The following is a 21,968-nucleotide window of genomic DNA, read 5'->3' as shown; positions in this document are numbered from 1 at the left end:
TTAAAGACAGAATGTGCTGCCACTAAAGAGCAAGTTCTTCGCAAAAAACTAACCGACTTCCTGTCAATGCTTAAATGCTGACAGGCTACAGGTCTGCTACCTACCAGACCACAAAAACAGAAGAAAGTGTTTAGTAAGCAGAGCGTAGATGAAAGAAAATACTTTTTTATTGCAGAAATGGATGTTAAGTAAAAATGTGATTGCACAAGAATCAGAATTGGTTATGAGCTCGATGCCATGTTGTGTTACAGGACATTCATAGAATTTAAAAACATAAAGATAGATTTATTCTTGTTATAGCAAGTCAGTCTGATAATGATTTCAGAGCCCTTCTTTTCTGTTCAGCTCTTCTGGATCTGATGTCGTAAACCAGAACAACAACAGTAGCCACGCCCACCAGAGCAGAGACAGCCAATTGGACCACAGCTTCAGTTGAATTACAACAGCAGACGCATTCTGAAAGGAAAAAATAACTAAATAAATATCCGTATATATAATGATTGATAATATGCTGCTGATGTGCTGGTCAGTGATGGTTTGATGGTACCTGAACATGGCTGACAGAGTTTGCTGATGTCCAGATGTTGAGTCTGGTTGCTGATGGGATTGTTGAGCACACAGCTGTAGGTGTTTTTATCCTGATATTCCACCTCCAGAGGTAGAGAGAGACTGATGCTGAGATCAGACACACTGATGCTGGACAATAAACTGTTTCCTTTGTACCAGGAGAGAGTCACATGACCCACATTCACCACTGAACACAGCAGCACACATCTGGATGCTGATGATCCTGATGGTGAAGGGTTTTGAGGACAGTAACTGGTGATGACAGGAACGGGAAGACGAGCTGGAAAACATTTGAGAAACATAAATAAATCAGAATAAATTGTCTGTGTCTGAGTCTATGCCTTTTTACTCACCAATGACAGTAACATTGAAAGTTTTCTTTGACACTTGTTGTCCAATCATCTGTGCTTTATAAAGTCCAGAGTCTGTGGTTCTGATGTTTGTGATGGTCAGAGATCCAGTCTGATCATCCAGCTTCAGTCGGTCTCTGAATATGTTGTGAGTTTCAGAGATGACTTGGTATGATATGTTGAGTTTAGCGATACAATAGTTTCCGCTCATCCACATTATCAGATCATCCTCTTGTATTTTAGTCACACCAGTCGGTAAGGTGACAGAATCAGCCTCCATCACTGACAACGACTCGATTTCATCTGCCTCAACACCAAACACACCTGAAACATACAAGAGCATAATGTGTTTTTTTAAACTTAAACCGCATGAACACATTTCATTACACCAAATACACAAAATAATGTTATTTTTAGCAGCATCATATGACCCCTTTAATCACTGACTAAAGCGCTTTAGTAGCTTTCTGTTGATTCACTAGTTTCAATTAACTTCAAAATTAATTCTCAAACCACTTCTCTATTTTGGCACTAAGAAAAAGTACAAAGCTGTGTATTAATGGAACATGTCATATGAAAATGTTAACGATTGATTTTCCTAAGTGTTTAGAGTGTTTCTTGAAATAGCAAGTCAAATCTGTCTCAAATGGTTTTCAAATGGTCACTGTAAAACCACTGATTGATACGACTGTCAATTGAGGGCAAGGCCAAAAAAAAAAAAAAAAAGCATGGCTTAAAGTTTTCAAGCTTTTTTTTAAGTACCAAAGCTTTTTAGCTTTTCAGTACCAAACTATTTTATTTATATTATTAGTGGGATAAGATCATTGTGAAATCAGACTACAGTTACCTTTTTATTGATTACATGATTACATATTATCATTATTACATATTATTAAGACTCATAGTTTTGTGGAGATTCACACACAGACCAGTCACTAGTCAGATGGCTATAATTACACAGAGAATTGAGAGGCCACACAGCATTTGACCACTGGATTTACAAAAATCATTTCAGTTTTAAGAAGTGTTTTCTCAACATTGCATCACTACTGACGAACACATTCATTTTTATTTGAATTATATCACTCAGTGGGTTATTTAACCATGCATTACTGTCTTTGAAAGGTTTTTGTCTTAAAATGAGTTTATATATTATACATTTATATATATATATATATATATATATAAACATTGCTAAAAAATTATACAATTAAATAAAATAACAGTAAAATTGCAATAAAAACAGGTTCAGACATTCTGACAGCTGTATAAAAATGTAAATAGAAAAAGTAATTTTCAACAGTAGGTTTTTACTCCACTATAAAACTGCAAGAGCTAACAGGGCTAAAAAAAATAGGACATTTTAACTTACCAACAAGACGCCAGAAGCACAAACCAAACAAAACGAACCCATGAAGCATTTTTATCAGCAGTTTGCTGTGCTGTCTTAGAGAACATCACTCGAAATGTGACCAGGTGTGAATCCTCCCCTATTTTACACCCTCCCCGTGGTGTGCAGACGCATTAACTGTGCATTTGCATTTGTTCTACTTAGCCGACATATTAAACCATTGGTAGAAAGTCATAAAGTCTTCTCTTTATTATTTAAGACAGCCAATCATGTTAAGGGTGCTGCTGATATTAAAATAAGCAAAACTTCTCAATATCTTACTTTACTAGTGTGCAAACTGCAACCTACTAAAGTAAGAGTAAAGATTTCTTGTAATGGTTAATTTGTTTCTCTATTACATATTAAATAATCATTGGCAAATAGATACCTAATTGTAAGTAGCATTAAATAGCATTGATAGACTCTGATAGTGTACTTTATCTATATTACTTTATCTAGTTTATCTATATTAACAGGAAAAAGTCTGTGGTTCATGTTACAAGGACAGGAAGAAGCCATTCAACCACATGCAACATCACAAACACAAGCTATTCCGTACACTCAACAAAACAAAACCACCTTTAGATAAAAAGAAGTCAGATCCATCACACACACACACACACACACACACACACACACACATGCTTGATCTGCTGCAGATCTTCTCTTGATCTGCTGCAACCCAATAGAATGTGATAATGAAAATTAAACCAACTAGCAATAATATTTTGGTTCTTATTATAAAGATTTTCAAAATTAGACCATAATTTTTAGAAGAACATGTCAGGTTGATTTGGGGTAAATCTGATTTCAGTTTGACCTACCCACAAGAAGTCATATCACCACTGTTTCCCACAAGTGGTCATCAGGTGGAACTGCAAGACACCTCCAGGACACACAAAACAAATGTTGCGTTTTACTACGTTGAAGTCAACACGTGTGATGTAAAGTTAAATACTTTATTTTATTGAAACAGCTATTTTAGCTCAAGATCACGTGATTACATGTAGTTGGGAAAGTCATTTGGAAAAGATAAATAGTAGAGCTTCAAACAGTGACGGACCTAAACGGACGTTCGAAACGTCCGGGGGACGTCCCCTGTTTGCTGGGAAAGGACCAGCTTAAACCCGCAAAGGACCAGCTTAAACCCGCAAAGGACCAGCATAAACCAGCAAAGGACCAGCTTAAACCAGCGTCAAAACATACTAACCAGCATATGCTGGTTTTTTCAACAGGGTAATGTTTTTGTTTGCATTGTTAGGTGGCGACGTGAGTCGATATCCTTCCTTCAGGATCCCACAGGACTAATAACTTCCTGACATTTATCGAATATTACTTCCGTTCTTCTCAACGCCAGTATACGCGTATTGCATGGCTTCTCAGCAGAGAAATAAGCAGGAATATGATTCCGACGACGAATATATTTCACAAATGAATCTAAATGGGTATAAAATATCTACATTGCTGTTAGGTCGGTCACAACCAAAAACGTTAGTCAGAAAAGGGTGTTTTCGCTGTCAGCGCGGATTTATGATACGAGCTAAAGGCTAAACACTCGGTAACATTTTACTCACTACACTCAACATCTTCATTAAATGCCACAACTAACCAAAATGAAGACCCCTGTTTTACTTCTATGCTTTTTGCTCGCAAAAGGTGAGTAGCCTATTTAAAAAGCTTCGAGACTTTCGCTTTCACTTTGTAGCTCTTTAAACAACTTTTCTTGAGTTGAAGTGTGCATTTGTAATCAAACTATAAATATGTAAATTTACTTCATTGTTGAGCGACATGCTTAGGCGTAATATTTGCATACTTTATCTACCACAATTACACATCTGCTCAGTCTGTATTAGCGTACTACCATTTCCCACAAACAATAACTAGCCTAATAACCTTGTGAACTTTATCTAGTCTGATTAGCTGAGTTGGATTTGCTCAACGTTGTCAGTCTGAACAACGGTTTCTGTTTGTTCTCCAGGTGTGTTTGGTGATTTTGTGATGGAGGGAGATTCTGTCACGCTACACACTGATCTTACTGATTTACAGAAATATGAACGTATACTCTGGACATTTGGACCTGGCCGCACTCGTATAGCTCAAATCAACAATGTAGTCAATAAGATCTCATTATACAATGATGTTCTTGATGGGAAATTCAGAGACAGGCTGCAGCTGGATGATCGGACTGGATCTCTGACCGTCACAAACACCAGAACTGAAGACTCTGGACTTTATGAACTGCAGATCATTGGTGGGATAGAGGTCCCACCAAAGAAGTTCAGTATTATTGTTTCTGGTGAGTATTTTGTAGTTGATTTCAGTGTATTGCAACAAGTCAGCAGGTCAAATGCAAAATTAGCCAAGTCACAGGTTGTTACTTTGGTAACTTTTCTATCCTTCTATCATCCTATATCCTCTTGGAGACAACACCAAGCTGCATGTACAGTATCTGGTTTCTTTTGTAAAGGGTGAAATGAGACCCGAGTCACAGCCTGGTATGTGTAATTTGTGGCAAGTGACCCAGAGAGACAAAACTAGTGGAAATTTACATAGGTGGTGTTTAGGACTTTTACAATTGCATTTTTACTTTTTAATAATAATAATAACAACATGTTTAATTTATATAGCGCCTTTCCCAAGCTTAAGGATGCTTCTAAATGACATTTTTTTTAGTACTATGGTTTATTTCTTAGACACTGAGATGACATGGATGCTGGTAATTAGATATGTGTAAAACTCAACTGCACAATTTTGGATTTTGGATTGTCTGTTATTCTGATATTTCCATCTTCAGCTCCTCTGCCTGTTCCTGTCATCAGCAGAAACTCTTCACAGTGTTCTTCTTCATCATCTTGTTCATTGTTGTGTTCAGTGGTGAATGTGGGTCATGTGACGCTCTCCTGGTACAAAGGAAACAGTTTATTGTCCAGCATCAGTGTGTCTGATCTCAGCATCAGTCTCTCTCTACCTCTGGAGGTGGAATATCAGGAGAAAAACCCCTACAGCTGTGTGATCAACAATCCCATCAGCAACCAGACTCAACATCTGGACATCAGTCAACTCTGTCAACCATGTGAAGGTACAGCAGAGCTGATATTAGTTGATGTCAGTGCTGATATAAACTGATTTGTTCAGTTCTCTATTTTTTCAACTTGCACTACTATTTTATAGTGGATGCATCAAGTTTAATCCCAGAAGATGGCTTACCCTTAAGTCACATGGTGCTGATCTGCGTTAGTGTTGTAGTTACTGTACTAGTCTTGGCTGCAGTTGGGATGCTCAGTATCTACTGGAAATACAAGAACACAAATCAACTGGGCAAGTTTACTTAAAGTTAATAGAGCAAGATTAGCTTTATTGTGCAAGCATGTAATTTTAACCACATTTATGTAATTGATTTACTTAATTGTTTAAGTCTGTGGTTTGTGTTTAAACAGGCCAGACCCCTAAACAAGAATACACTGAGATGAACAATGGTAAGACACTGTATTACTGCATCCAGTAGCGATATGGCAAAAATATCATATCATATTCGTGCTGGTTTTTTTAAAGACTATTTTGTAGTAAAAACTAGTTGGCCCTACTAGCCTTACTAATATAAGTAAAAACTTCTCAAGCTTATTTAAAACACATAAACAGTCAGAACAAAGATACAAATTACAAGCAACTGAACAAATAAACACAATTGAATGTTACAAATAAAATAAACAGCCATTTAAATTCTAATCATCTAAAAATTCTAATGAAAAATACAGTACCGTATTAATGAAATATACATTGATTTTTAATCAAGCTAAAAAATTATTAGGACAAAAGCAGTGAGGTTAGGCTGCTGTCACTTTAAGACCTAACTCACACGGATCTAATATACTGACGTCTGATTTTCTCCCTTCTCTGTCATCAAATGCCATTACAAATAAACAATGCATCTGCTATAGTTATTAAAAATATACAATACTTCTACTGAATATTTACTCCCCGTCTAGGTTCTCCAGGTGACGGTTTGGCTGAGACGGATGAACTGAAGACAGTATCGGTGAGGGTGGGAGAGACGGTCACTCTAAACACTGGTGTTACTGCAATAAAAAGTTTTGATGTGCTGCAGTGGAGGTTTGGAGAATTAAACACAGACAGCACAAACCCATTCATTGTCTTTGCCAGGCTGAATGAACAAAGCAATTTCGATGGTACTGGTCATTATGAGACATTCAGAAACAGAGTACAGCTGGATCAACAAAATGGATATCTCACAATTAATGACATCAGACCCACAGACTTTGGAATCTATAAACTAAATATCTCCAGGAACGGGAGAAATGTGATTTCCAAGACATTTATCGTCCGAGGTGAGTAGCTCAAATCATTTAGTCGAATTTTTTCGATCCTTTAACACTGACCAAGTTCGATTAACTGAAACGACCAATTAATTAATGTAAAATTGGCCAAATCTGAGCTATATATTTCAAACAATAATCTTTTGATTCAAATAATAATCTTTTTGTTTTGTTTTGTTTTTACAGATTCCTCAGAAAACGGGGGGAATGTGCCAGAGGAGACAATAGTGTTAATGAATGGAGAGATTACTGCAAACACTTGTCTATAGTGACTGTGACATTATCCTTTATTTTTATAAAACGTCTCTACTTTTTGAGCCTTTAAAGTGGAAAATGTTTGAAATGAACACTGCATACTGTTAACCTGTGAAAAGTATCATAACAAAGCGTTTCTAGTTACATTAACTTTTTTTTTTTTTTTGGTTTTGGTTATTTTACTGTTGATGGAACATGTTGCTATTACCTGTGATCTTGCCTGTTGTGCAGATATTCCTGTTATATACATTGCATGTATGTTACATTGGTGTCAATTTGACAGTTTTGATCAGTGTTAATGAACAAAACAACATTTTGAACGTTTTCCTCCCTCTAGTGGACAATCTAAAGGATGTGTGTTCGTAAAGAGTTTATAATGTAAGTGAAACGCTGCAATTTTGGTCTGAATGTAATTTCAGCCTCAAGGACAAAATATGTAGTAATAATAATAATACACTTTTTCTTTTAAAGTAAGTGTTCTGTAAATTGTGGGTAAACCTCTGACCATTATATACAATGCAAACACAGATTTGCTGTAAAATCTCTAAATTTTAACTGTACATGGTAAGGTAACTTACAGTACAGTTAGCTTATTAATAGGATTTTACTGATTTATTTTTTAAACGAAAAGATTAAATTTGACAAAAAAAAAATAGCTGACCTTGAACTTTGACCTAGAGGTGGCACTTACTTTCTAACACAGTCATTTACTGTGTGCTCGCACCACCTTCAATAAAACATTTTGACATTTAGTTTTGGCATTTTATCACATTTGACATACTGGTGTGGGAGGGGTCCGTGTACGTATTGATACCCCGATAGCACACGGACATCACAGAGATGTCTTGACATTTACAACTGCAAGATGTATTTCTTTGAAGTGTTTGCACATCTGCAATCCGTCTATAGGGCGTTTCCTCTCAGATGTCGAATAGACGTTTAGAAAATGTCTTTGAGATGTTTATGATTTAGGATGTAGGTAAAACTGACACCTTATAGACATTTATCAGCTGTTTGTACACAGCAGATGCTTTCCAGATCAAGCGATCTTTAACAGACATCTTGCAGACGTACGTGTGCTGGTTTGTTTTTTTGATTTGAAATGAAATAACCAGAAATGAGAAAACAGTGCCTTTATTCGCTTTTCCGTGAGATTTCAGCTTGATTTTTCTTTTTTTTGTTTGTTTATTTATTATTTTGGTTCACAGCTAGAAAACGGATAAACGGATCAATTATTTTAAATAAATAAAACAGACTGGGTGCAGACTCATATATTTTTTAAAATATTTCTGTAAAAAGTGAAAGCCTAATCTAGGACCTGCCCTGTATAGTAAGAAGCAGCAGAGAACTATTATTTTGTTAAAACAGAATTGCTTTGGCTGACCAATCGGCTGAAAGAGGCGTCTTATGATCGCCGACATGTGGAATTTTGAAGTAATTTATCCATTTTCTACCCATGAACCAAAAAACGAAATAAATAAAAAAAAAAAAATATATATATATATTGAACAAACGAATAAAGGTGCAGTTTTCTTGTCTCTGCTTATTTAATTTCAAATTGAAACTATAAAAACGTACATGGATCCCCAATATAGATTTAAATATAGGCCCAATTTTATGCAATTTTTGTATTATATACTGTATTTTGCAGTTGATTTACAATTTCTTTTTGAATTAAAAAATCTTACACCTGCAGAAAAAAATACTGTTGGCCAATGTTTAATATGATGTAGCTACACTTACATGAGATGAAGATATCAGTGATATCAGTGTCCTAGAAAAATCTATTTTCAACACAAACATTGACTATACCTAAATTATAAACAATGCATATATATATATAAAAAATGCACATTCCTTTGTAACCATTTTCAAAAAAGGAAAAAAAAAAAACGTACTGAAACAGGTACAAAAGAGATAGAGATGATTGTTTTAATAGTGAATCAGTGTAGGGCTGAAGTTGATCTACGAGTTTGTCTTTTCTGATCAGATTTTCTGGATGTGATTTCAAAACCCAAAACAACAACAGTAGCCACACCCACCAGAGCAGAGATGACCAATTGGATCACAGCTTTAGTAGTGTCACAACAGCAGACACATTCCGAGTCTGAGGGGATAAAAGAACAATAAACACAAAATGACTGATAATATGCTGCTGACTTACATAAATAAACACTAATGTTACCTGAATGTATCTGACAGAGTTCACCAATGTCCAGATGTTGAGTCTGGTTGCTGATGGGATTGTTGAGCACACAGCTGTAGGTGTTGTTATCCTGATATTCCACCTCCAGATGTAAAGAGACGCTGCTGCTGAGATCAGACACACTGATGCTGGACAATAAACTGTTTCCTTTGTACCAGGAGAGAGTCACATGACCCACATTCACCACTGAACACACCAATGAACAAGATGATGATGATGATGGTGATGAAGAACAACAGTCTCTGCTAATGACAGGAACAGGCAGACGAGCTACAAAAGATTAGAAACATTTACATTACATTAAAAAAAGATGAATAATGGCTTTATTCCAAATTGTAGATTTGAATGTCGTAAGGAAGTATTCATGAGCTGTTCATGAACACCTCGCTATTAAAGGAATAGTTCACCCCCCCAAAAAATTGATGTAGATGAGTTTGTTTCTTCATGGAAACAGATTTGGAGAAATTTAGCATTACATCACTCGCGCAGCCATGGATGGGTGCCGTCATAATGAGAGTCCAAACAGCTGATAAAAAAAAAAATTCATAAGTAGTCCACATTAATTCCAGTCCATCAATTAACATATTGTTGTGAAAAACTGTGTTTGTAAAAAACAAATCCATCATTAGGACTTTTTAACTTTAAACCATTGCTTCTGGCCACAATATAAGTCCATAATCCATAGTAACACTCATTCTGACGGCACCCATTCACTGCTGAGAATCCACTGGTGAGCAAGTGATGGATTGCTTAATTTTTCCAAATCTGTTCCCATGAAGAAACAACCTCATAAATGATGTGAGGGCCAGTAAATGTTTCACAAATGTTCATTTTTGGGTGAACTATTCCTTTAAATGGCTACATTGTAATTGATATTTATAATATTTGTAAGTTATATGTACTGTTATAATTTATAGTTTATGTTGAGCAGATGCTTATGTGACAACAGAGAAATATATAAATTAGTGCCAAATACAAATAAAGTCAGCTGGATTTGTGTGTCGAGTCTGTAGCTCTTAACTCACCATAAACAGTGACATTGAATGTTTTCCTTATCATCTTATTTCCAATGATCTGTGTTTTATAAATTCCAGAGTGGTCGGTTCTGATGTTCCTGACAGTGAGAGATCCAGTCTGGGGGTCCAAATGCAATCTGTCTTTGAATCCTTTGGTACTTTCAGATACTGAGATGATCTGGGCTGATCTGTTGACTTCAGCCATGGGAGAGTCTTCGGCTCCGAATCTCCATAAAATCAGATCATCTTTTTTTATTTCAGTATCAGTCTGTAGAGTGATAGAATCTCCCTCCATCACTGACACTGACTTCATTTCATCTGTCTCAACACCAAACGCACCTGACGAACAAAAGCGATGGTTATTCAGTTATTCAGAACTCATACAGTAAGTAACTTCCTATTGGTTCAGCCTTTTAACTTGTTTAATTATCCAATTGGTAAATTATTTAAATTGATTTTTTTTTTAACTATTAAAATAGCCATTATAATGTATAAACATGATTAGAGTTTGTGTAAACAGACATTTTGTTCGTTAGTATCTAACAATGGAAATCCTTTGCTAATTTCAACAATAGCTTTTTACTTACCAACATGACCGAACAAAGACAAACAGAACAAAACAAACGCATGGACCATTTTTAAGTCGCTCACCCAACAGTCAATAACTCAAAACACACTCAAAGTGACCAGTCGCTGCATCTGAATCCTCCCCTGGCATGATGTGACACCTTAGTCTGCACATACTAGCTGTGGTTGCAGTGGTTATGTTGGAGTCACAACATGTGTTTTAATATGTAACTTCTTATTGGCTGAAAGCCTTCTTTAACACAGGTAGTTAATATGGTCTTGTTTGCTGTATCACATATTTTTAAAGGTGAAATTAAGTCAGAGCACAATATTTGAGTGAATGTTGGGTAAATAAATCAAGTTTTGTTTGATGTGGAATTCAGACGATGATATTCATGTCAGCAAAAGAAAAGAAACCCTTCACTCACAAACTACATAATGCGAACTCTCTTGCACAAGTGAAGTTGTCCACCAAACAAATGAAACCACATCTTGTTCCAGTTAAATAAATGAGACCACAACAGGTTTCACTTTGACTCACAAATTGTCACACATTCAGTGAATCACATACATGTTTCTTTCTGCATGAGAAAAACATCTACTTTCTGTGGGTCAATTTTAGAATGCTTAAAAAAGACATTTAAATAAAGTACCATTGAGTCTAATACTATTAGCAAGCTGCAAAATTAGACCTTTGGTTTTAAGACAATATGAAAATGTCATTTGAAAATTTTGATGATTATTGTGCTGTCTTGGTTTTAAATTATGCTGCTTTTAAATTTACTTTGCATCCACACACAGTAGTAGGCCTATACTTAAAATCCCCAGAATGTGTGAGAACAGAATATAACTCCCTTTTTTACTGTGGACTTCAGCAAGTATAATTATTAAAGCAAGACAAAACATGAAATGTATTTAATTTGATATACTCTCGGGTGCTCTTGATCAAGTGAATTTTTTTGTGCACTGCTTGTTATATCAAGTGAGCCCGAGGAAGTCTATTGCCATTCTTGCTCTTCTGTACGCTGATCGGGCTCTCTAGCGACCCCAGCTCACACAAATACACGACTGTTACGTAGCTAAACTGCAACCAGGGGTGGTTTCTTCATTACCAGTGTTGCCAACTTGGCAATTGTGTTGCTAAATTTAGCAACTTTTCAGACTACTCTAGCAACTTTTTCTTCCAAAAGCAACTAGCAATAAATTTAGCTATTTTTAAAAATGTGTTTGGCAATTTGTAACAAATTTTGTACCTGCGATTGTTGATCAGTTAGTACACTTGTAAGAAAAATATCTACAAAAATGGAAAAGGTAGTAATTTTCAAGGACATTATCTGTTATCCATTATCCGTTGTAAAACGCAAAATACAATGCGTAATTAAAAATGCAGGTAAAAAGCCTGTGGAAAAATGAATACAGAAAATTCCTTCATTTCAAACATAGTAACACTTCTGACATGTTGCCGGTGTTGTGCCGAAATTTGCACCCTGCCAAATTATGCACCCCCTATTGGTAGGTTTAGGAGTAGGTGTGGGGGAGGGGGAGGCGCGCAGAGTAGTAGAATAATAATTAATTATTGATTACTAATTTGAATCAGTACTTTATAACGAAAATAATATCTTAAAATGAAAAGAAGTAGGCTTTTGCGATCACATATTTTTTAAACCGGTAAACTCCTGGAAAGTCCAAAGATCCAGTAAACTGCCAACAGCGCTAATGCAGAGAAATTCTGCGATTGCGGAGAGAATAGTGACTTACCACTTATGTCCAGATGTCAGTAAAAATTATTCTTTTCAGCGTGTATTTGGCTTAAAAGCAAGAGTGTTTTATAATGAACGCTGATTATGCGGTGGTCAGAGATTTAGCGATTCTGAATGGATCTGTAGAGTAGTAAAGGCAGGCGATTTAGTGGTCTTTGGCGTCTCCCTGTGGTCCTGTTTGATGCTATTTAAACTAAGTACAAATAGCTATTTATACTATATTAAAATAGCAGGATATTCTGCTAATTACTTATTGCCAATGGTGGCAATTATCTGCACCTCAGCATTGTAATACATTATAAAACAGTATGCAATAATAACTTATTGAGTGTAAATTTTTATTTTAATTCAAATTATTAAATGGATACCACCTTATTGGGACAAAAGCCCTCCCTACACCTACCCTAACCCTAGCCGATAGCGTTTTCAACTTTTTGATTATTTCCTTCATTTTTATAAAAAAAAAATAATGCTTTTCTGATGTGATTTGTATGGAAGCCCGTTTCCGCCACTGAATAAAAAATAAAAGAGGTAATTGTGACTTTTTATCTCACAATTCTGACTTTTTTTTCGCAGAATTGCGTGATATAAACTCGCAACTGCGAGTTAAAAAGTCATAATTGAGAGATATAAACTCGCAATTGTGAGACATAAAGTCGCAATTCTGAGACATAAAGTCAGAACTGCGAGATATAAACTCACAATTCTGAGAACATATCAGTCTTTTTACCAGCAGGGACTGGCGCTCTCTCTGGCAGCGGCAGGTCGCTCGATACAATTGTGTTAAAAGCTTCGTACTCAGAACGCTTCACTTCGCCATCACTAGCGTTTGCAAAATCTTTTAGGCATTATTTTATCTTCATACCGAACTAGGAAGGACACACAGCAAGGACTGGCGCTCTCTCTGGCAGCGGCAGGTCGCAGCGCCACTTCCGGTGGCATCCCCAGATGCCATGGCAGCTGCCACCATCTTTCTCGCCGTTTCTGCTGTTTGCTCGGTAAAACTACACTGTACTCAGTGGCGTGCGGTGGTGTTTTTTTAAATGATGATGCAAAGTTCCCACAACTGTATTATTATTATTATTATTATTACACATTTTGTATCAGTTGCCATAGTTCTTGCCAGGAGTCAAAGGCCAGAGCTGCCAGAGTTCGTGGCAGCTGCCACTAATCGTTTCTGGCAGCTGCCACCGTCTTTCTCGCCGTTTCTGCTGTTTGCTCGGTAAAACTACACTTTTCTCAGTGGCGTGCGGTGGTGTTTTTTGTTGCTTTTTTTTTTTACACAATAAAACAACCCGAACTTGATTTAAATGATTGACAGTAACAGATCTTACCTAATGTAACACTTAACAAAGACAGTCAGAGATATGACAGTATGACATATGAAAATGACATTTAACAATTGACCCACCCACCCCTCCCCCAAAAAATAAATAAATATTTTTTTTTTATAAATAAGTAAAAAAACAAATCAAATATATACATATTTAGGGTTTAGACACACCGAGACATCTTAGATTTTACATGCACACTTAAGGAGACAAAGCATATCTGACATTATACTTAATCTCTTTATAACATTTTCTCAATCAATGCAAGAAAAGAACCCCATATTTTCATATACAGATCAAGGCGTCCTGACACTCTAAATGGTTTTATTGTGTGTATATTTAGTGTTGTGTATTACTTCTGTCTCCTTTTTATTGTAAATTTGTTTTATGGTTATTGGCTTAATTCTACTTCTCTGTGCAGCACTTTGGTCTGCTCTGTCGTTTTTAAATGTGCTATATATATAAATAAATTAAACTGAACTGAAACCGAAACTCATTAACAACAAAATATGACCTTTATAATAATAATAAAAAAGCTTGTCTTATGAAATAATTGTGTTATATCTCAAGTGTTATAATCTAGGACTAATTCTCTTGGTAAGTATACAACTTGAATAATACCTTGAACTTTAACCTGCTGTGGTGGCGTTGACACACTTTGTTACACACCCATTTACTGTTTTAAATCGTTTGATAGTTGAGGTGTGTGAACTGTACCGGTGTGGGAGTTTCTGGCGCTGCAGATCGGCAATGTTCTCCATGACAGATCCCGTTGGGAAGTTTCAATTAATTTACTTCCTTATTTTGATCGGATTTAGCCCACTGATTTCCCAGCATTTAAATTAAGAACATTTCGCGTTTCACTCGTATAAACGCGACCTACTGATCTGAAGTCGGTTAAATATGACAAAATCACCTATAAAAGTGAAATGATATCACCTTGCGGTTTAGCTCGTTTAGAAACTGATTGGAAGAACTGATCAAACGCTTTGAGACTCAACGGAACGGTTTAACAACTACAATGGACAACTTTTACTGCTCTTTTACTCATAGAAATATGGAGGCGTTTGTTTTATTTTTTGTTACATTACTCGTGGATGGTGAGTAGATTTAAATGGTTTTCGATACTTAAATATCTAAAAATGATTTGAATATAATATAATACTAACATATTCAATTTCTGAAGTAATGTTTTGATCTGTTTTATGGCGCTTAAACTCAAAACATGCTTGTGCTGATGTTTGTCTGTCCAATATTCACTAACTCAATATTCAGTTATCTTAACTGCAACTCACTTTTTCTTATGGCCACTTTTCATTTTGTTGTTCCTGTTTTCACAAAATACCCTGAGGGACTTGAAATGTGGCCTGAACCCGTGAAGATTTGATATCCACACACCACTCTTCTCCATACTATAAGGCTGAATAGAGAAGAAATGACAAAAGCACCATACATTTAGTCAAAATTAATCCTTAAACAAGACTCCGTGATCTCAGTTGAATTTGTTCAGCTTAAATCTCTAAAACGGTCTCTCTTCTGCAGGTGTGTTTGGTTATACGGATGAAGTGAAGTCCGTGTCAGTGATGGAGGGAGATTCTGTCACTTTATATACTGATCTTACTGAAATACAGAAAGCTGATCTGATACTGTGGACGTTTGGATCTGACAACACTCGAATAGTTCAAATCAACAGAATGGCCAATAAGATCTCATTATATGATGATGTTCTTGATGGGAGATTCAGAGACAGACTGAAGGTGGATCATCAAACTGGATCTCTGACCATCACAGACACCAGAACTCAACATACTGGAGTTTACAGATTTTTACAGATCATTGATGGAAAAGAGGTGCTGCCCAAGAAATTCAGTATTATTATTTCTGGTGGGTAGTTTTCGAGATGCATTCAGTCACCTACAGCTGTGTGCTCAACAATCCCATCAGCAACCAGACCACACATCTGGACATCAGTCAACTCTGTCACACATGTGCAGGTATGGCAGCGCTTTTTCACAGAGCTGGTCATATTCACGTACGTCAATAACAATTTTTAGCAGTTCCGATGCTGATACAGTTTCTCTCTTTCCATCATAGCACCAGGTTTGTCCGCAGGTCATATAGCGCTGGTTTGTGCTTGTGCTCTGTCTGTGGCTGCAGTTTTGTGTGGTATTTATTATTACTGCCAGCGCAAGACGCGTAAACAGACAGATAAAGGCGGTACGTGTTACTTGTAGCTAATTTAAAAGAAAAAATAAGAGTGCAAAGTATTGTTTTGTAAGAAAGTTTGCATTTACTTCTTCATAATTGTTTAAATTACACCATTCTTTTTTTTTTTTTACAGATGAACCTGACGGAGAGGAACTCAAGAGCCTAAAAGGTGAGATACAATTTAACTATGTGTACAGATTCTTGTGTTTTTGATGTAGCTTCATTCTTTCCATTGTAACATTAAACATCATAACAAAAAACTTGGAAGTTATAATATTATAGTCAGTGCTGGGGAAAAAGTAATGCATTACAATATTGCGTTACTCCATTAAAAAGTAACTAACTGCGGTACTTAATTACTGTTCATGTAAAGTAAGACATTGCATTACTTTTGCCTTAGTTTTTGTCTCTGGGCTTGCGTATTTATTTTTTAATAACAAAAAAGCCAAAAGTTATATTTCTGGCAACTGTAAAGGCCCTTTCATGAATAAGCCTCAGACTGAAGGAAGTGCCTCTGCACTTATTCCCAATTTCTTCCAACATGGGGACAGTCAATAAATGTGAAAAAAGTAACTTGCATTACTTACTTAATAAAGTAACTCAGATATTTAATTGTTTCATGCGTTACTTTATTAGTTACTTGAAGAAAGTAATCCGATTACATAACTCTCATTTCTTGTAATGCGTTACCCCGACACTGATTATAGTTATGGGTGACAAAAGATTTAATTGAATCAAGTCATGTGATTTTTATTAAAGGTGTAGTTCCTGGAAACAATGGGGACGTTCATCAGCCAAACCATGGTACGATACTGCATTACTGAATCTCTCTGGGTGTTTGTGTTCATTTAAATCAGTATCGAGATTGATATATCTGTGTTTTCAGCAGATGGGGAAACGAGACATTCAAAAAATGGTAAGTTACTGTACAGCTTTGTGTACCTTGCATGACAGATACAATGGTGCCATATAATTAAGGCTATGATTTTGGTTAAAACAGGTGCAGTTCCTTTGTTAGCTGTGGAGGTAGATGGTAAGATATCATGTAGTAATATGTTGTTAATATTGCAGATTATTGTTGTGAAGCAAATTAGCTCAGAAACAGTTAAAACTTGAAACTGGCAAAGTTTATCCCAACTAAAATATTTAAAACATGTTTTTTTTTTTATCAATTTGTTTAAATCAACTTTTTAAAAATGTTTTTTTCTTGGTTATGCAAATGTTAAAGGAAACATTTAGGGAATAGTCCATGTATTTTATAATTTTGCAAACATTATGAAAATGTTACTTTTGAATGTTATCTGATCCATGAAACTAGTTATGTATGTACTCTGAACTTTTAAAACACCTGTTGTTATTTTTTTAATGTTTAAGAAACCATTTTTGTTGGTTACGAAAACATTAAGTTACATTTTATAATTTAGCAAACATTAGCACACGTATCTTAATTTTGAATGCTCTCTGAACCATGAAACTAGCAAGTAGTTATTTCTGAATGTTCTCTGGACTTTTAAAATATCAGTTTCTTTTTCTTGTTTATGAGATCATAAGAGAAAACATTGAAGGAACACTGAACGAACATTCTATTAACGTTACTGGAAAAATAATTGTTTGTAACTTAGTTTATAGCACTAAGAATGTTCCCCGTTATCTAAAAACAGAGAATAAGGTGAAGCTGAACAGAAAACTGGATGATCTGATTTATATTTTGTTCTCAGGGGAAGGGTGTGACTGAGATGCAGCATGGGTTGTAGCAAACACACTCTAGCATAAGCGCACTGTTGTTGTTGTTGTTTTGTTTTGAGAATAATCCTTTACTCCGTTAAATACGTTTAAATTGTAACGATATTTCACAATATTACTACTTGCAATATATTTTTTATTGTATCACATAAATGCAGCATTGGTGAGCAGAAGAGACCTTTTTCAAAAAACATTAAAAGAAAATCCTAATTAATCCTAATTATTCCAAACTCCCTGTGTTTTTTTCTCTCAACAATACAATTTTGACCTGGTGCGACTTCCAGAAAATACAGTAGGACAACTGTGCATGCAGGATCTGTGTTTGTGCAAATCAGCATTTACAACAGATTAATATTTGTGTTTTGTTTTCACCAGGTGGGAACGCGTCTGTTCAGGAGGGAGATTTAGAAACTAGTAAGTTGCATTGGATTTGTTCATTTATTGATGCTTTTACCTAAGGCTATTCATCCTAACTTGAAATGCTTCATTGCACAGTTATCAAATTGTTTAAAACATTTACAGCCTAGTGAAAATTGATAGTGTTGAAGGCTGCATGAAGATGGATCATTGGGGCTTCGCCGGTGGATAGTGAGGTCGTTCTATGAGTGTTTAGTGTTGGTTTTTAGCATTCGGGTTACCTGAATGTGGCAGTGAGGACAAGATGTGTCATGTAGAAAGATGGGGAAAAGAGAGACTTTCAATCCCCTAAATATGATAATCATAAAAATCCTATCGTAAAAATGATCATTTATAGTTTAATTTATAAAGACCCAATTCATACTCTGAAAAAATATTTGTTATTAATTTATTTCATTATTTAAAAATATAATTGTGTAAAATATTATTGGAAAATATTTTGCTTCTATTACATTGCTCATTTTTTGTCACTATAATACTGTGCTATTATATGTTTTATTTATTTTAAATATATTTTTATGGTTTATTTAGTGTTATATTTTATTTACATTTTTACACTGTTTTCTCTGAACTTCTTTCCCTTGCGGATCCCAGTTTGAAAACCCCTGCGATAGACCTTAATGAGGTTAAACACCATAGTGAATTTAACACGGTTGAAATCGAGGCTGTGAGGGAAAGACTTAAGCCCCGTTCACACCAAGAACGATAACTATAAAGATAACAATATTAGCGTCCACACCAGCGAACGATATCGTCTGTTTATTCTAAGAACAAATGCGTCTGCCTCTTTAAATTCTCGAGCTCGTTACAGCAGGATGGATTCTGATTGGCTGTCAATTTTTTTATCGTTCATCAGCTGGAGAAAAATCGTTTTGAAAGTGATTCCAACGATATCGTTTCTCTTTGTCTTTATCGTTATAGTTGTGGTGTGGACTCTGCTATTCTTTAATATTGAGAACGATTTTTAGAACTATATCTTTATCGTTATATTTATAGTTATCGTGCTTGGTGTGAACGGGGCTTTACAGTCTTTACAATGGCACGCATGATATAAAGGTTCTAAATCATATCATTTTCACAACCCACAACTTTCAAAACTGTTTATGGAGTTTTTGTCTCTTGAAACTTTCTTTAGAAAGACGTTTCATCAGCTGAATAATCGGTATGGTAAAAAAAAAAAACAGTACTTCTGTCCCTCACAGCCTCATTTGGAATGATCTTGTCATATAGCACTACCTGACAAAGGTCTGTAGAGGACTGTTAGATTCAGAATAAGTGTGTGAAGGAAAAACTAAAACAACAAATGAGGCTGACCCACAACTACAACACAGATTTGTGCAGGGAGTTATTATATCATAGAGAGGAGAGTGGTGTATTAGGTATCACAAATAATCAAACCTGTTTGGTGGGAGTTGTGGGAGAAAGTGGGTGTTGCTGTGTCCTCTGGGCAAATCCAGGTCTGAAGCCCAGTATGCTGAGCTTTACTGACAAATGACAGACTGTTCAAGAGTCCCAAAGACAGAGAGAGATGAGGAGGTAAAAAGAAACTAGTACAGGCTTGTTGGATCATGTTGATCATTTACAACACAGTGCTTCCTCTGTGACATTTGTCTGCCATTTTGAATTTTCTTTAACTCCTCTTAAGCCCAAAGTAAATTTCACTTTTTAAGCGTACGCGAGGGTCAGCGTACATTGACGTGAATTTCATCATCAGAATAGTACGTACACCACCGGACTTTTGTAACCGCTGGTTGTACATACGCATTGACTTGTTTTTGCACTAATCAGTTGTTCCACAAGGTGGCAACACTGGCCCGGGCCATTGTTTTACAGTAGAAAACAAAACGAATGTACAAAGACATTTTTATCGGTCATAACTTCTGGAGAAAAATACAGCAGATGCTTGACGAAGATGATGCTTTCTAGAGCGCATGTGTCGACCGCCTGCGTTCATGCACTCTTTACATTGGAGTACACTTTAAAAGGATATGCGTTCGACTGTACGCGTATGCTATGAAGTATACTTTGGGCTTTAGGCTAATTCAACTGTAATTTGGTACGCATGATCTAAAGACCCTCATGACAAAAACCAATCAGAAGAATTTCAGTTTTGTCTGATTGTTACCAATATATGAGATAATGATTTTTAAGGAGTTTGACCTACAATGAATAATTACGTGGAATAACGGGGAATGCACTCACAACTTTTACTAATGTTTTTATGTTTAAGTTAAATAAATGTTAGGACAAACATTTTTTAAAGTAATGTTAATGGAACGTTCTTGTTACTTAATATTTGATATACATTGTCATAATCTTCTTAGAACAACATTCTTTGAATGGCGTTGTAATGTTATTGTGTACATTCTAAGAAACGTTAGGGTTTTTTTGTAACCTTTAAATAACATTGTAATCATAACAAGAAAACTGGCCATTTTAACCTTTATAGAATATTCAAAGTAAACATTTAAATAATGTTGTTTTTGGTAAAAAAAAAATAAAAAAAAAAGTTAGTGGAATGCTGTAAGAAATGTTTTTGTAATCTTTAAATCATATTATAATCACAACATTTTTATGTTGTATGGGTATGTCGTGTTTAGAGACTGAAATTACGAACAAGAAACTATTGTTATATGGGCTGTAGGAAGTCGCAAGCTTAGTTGGACAAGATATTGTTTTCATCCAAAGTTGTGAATGAAATTGGAATATTGCATGAAATATTTGCAAATAAAACAGTTTCCATCCCACATGTTTTTTCAGTGTCACTTCCTGGGAAACTGGCGCAAATTATAACTTGCACATTTTAAGGTTTTCTGTTCATCTTGTCGTTTCTTTCAAGTGTTTTTAAGGCGATACCCCAAACTTTGCATACAAATACATGGATGGAAACAGAATTCTGATCTCCATCTAAAAAACTGTTTCTGTTTGTTCTCCAGGTGTGCTTCTTAAGGAAGATAAAATCACATCAATGCCAGTGATTGAGGGACAATCTGTCACGCTACACACTGATCTTACTGAAATACGGGAAATTGACATGATATGGTGGAAGTTTGCAGATTTCAAAGAACGCAGTTGTGCTAAATTTGTTTTAATAGCTACGCTGAATAAAACAAACAATGAGGTAAACCTATATAATGAAACAATTCAACAATTCAAAGACAGTTTGAAACTGAACCTTGATACAGGATCTCTCACCATCACAATCATCACACCTGAACATTATGGATTTTATAAACTACACATCACCAGCAAAGAAGAGATGGTCGTTCATACCTTCAGTGTTGTTGCTCAAGTGAGTAGGTCAAGTCTTTTAAAGTAATATTTGTCTTACTAATAAAGAGAGATTGTAAAAGAAAAGTTTTATGTTCTTTGCATCTTTTTTGAATTATGCAGTTTTTCTGTCTTTGTCAGCACGTCATAATTTATTGTGAATAGTTACCAATCACTGTAGTGGGGGGACTAAATTAATTATTAGATTGATAGGAACTCTTTTACACTGTTTACTTTCTATGCTTCTTTTCTTACAGAACCTAATGAGAAGAGAGCGGACCCAAAGACTTCTCCAGAGGAGTCAAACCTGCCCATGATTACAACAGATGACCTTATAGTATATAAAGACTGGAATATTATCCACATTTCAATTCCACTGACAAAAACAAGAAACATTTTCTACTTTTCTCAACAATCTAACATCCCTAATGACCAAAAAGAAAACACTTTAATGACGAAGGTAAAGTTGAGTGTTCAATATGAACTGACATAAAACACAACATATGTCACACTACACTTGCATTTGTCCAAAAATAGAAGCTATTAACTGTAAA

At 35.5% G+C, this 21,968-nt stretch overlaps 2 protein-coding genes across 5 annotated transcripts; one reads left to right on the top strand and one right to left on the bottom strand.

Moving 5' to 3' along the window:
* Nucleotides 1-240: 240 nt before the first annotated feature.
* LOC107702645 (titin-like) lies at nucleotides 241-10,446 on the bottom strand. The gene is made up of 4 exons (XM_016505029.1): nucleotides 10,128-10,446; nucleotides 9,082-9,372; nucleotides 548-847; nucleotides 241-456 (listed from the first exon to the last, which is right to left on the bottom strand). Exons 1-4 carry the CDS (start codon nucleotides 10,429-10,431, stop codon nucleotides 305-307), a joined length of 1,047 nt encoding a protein of 348 aa, XP_016360515.1. The 5' UTR covers nucleotides 10,432-10,446; the 3' UTR covers nucleotides 241-304.
* LOC107702631 (uncharacterized) lies at nucleotides 3,649-21,944 on the top strand. 4 transcript variants are annotated; one of them, XM_016505000.1, is made up of 11 exons: nucleotides 3,649-3,963; nucleotides 4,286-4,603; nucleotides 5,102-5,386; nucleotides 15,871-15,993; nucleotides 16,118-16,153; nucleotides 16,744-16,788; nucleotides 16,874-16,900; nucleotides 16,985-17,017; nucleotides 18,103-18,141; nucleotides 21,081-21,436; nucleotides 21,672-21,944. In XM_016505000.1, the coding sequence occupies exons 1-11, from the start codon at nucleotides 3,903-3,905 to the stop codon at nucleotides 21,729-21,731; spliced, it is 1,383 nt and encodes a 460-aa protein (XP_016360486.1). In that variant the 5' UTR covers nucleotides 3,649-3,902; the 3' UTR covers nucleotides 21,732-21,944. The 4 variants fall into 4 exon arrangements, with proteins under 4 accessions (XP_016360486.1, XP_016360488.1, XP_016360487.1 ...); XM_016505002.1 differs by lacking the exons at nucleotides 16,744-16,788; nucleotides 16,874-16,900; nucleotides 16,985-17,017; XM_016505001.1 differs by lacking the exons at nucleotides 15,871-15,993; nucleotides 16,118-16,153; nucleotides 16,744-16,788; ... (3 more) ...; nucleotides 21,081-21,436; nucleotides 21,672-21,944 and adding exons at nucleotides 5,479-5,625; nucleotides 5,745-5,783; nucleotides 6,294-6,653; nucleotides 6,828-7,000.
* Nucleotides 21,945-21,968: the final 24 nt, after the last annotated feature.

This window comes from Sinocyclocheilus anshuiensis, unplaced genomic scaffold, assembly GCF_001515605.1.
Source record: "Sinocyclocheilus anshuiensis isolate Anshui unplaced genomic scaffold, SAMN03320099.WGS_v1.1 scaffold802, whole genome shotgun sequence".
NCBI classification, from domain to species: domain Eukaryota; kingdom Metazoa; phylum Chordata; class Actinopteri; order Cypriniformes; family Cyprinidae; genus Sinocyclocheilus; species Sinocyclocheilus anshuiensis.
This window is presented reverse-complemented; position numbering and strand designations above follow the sequence as displayed.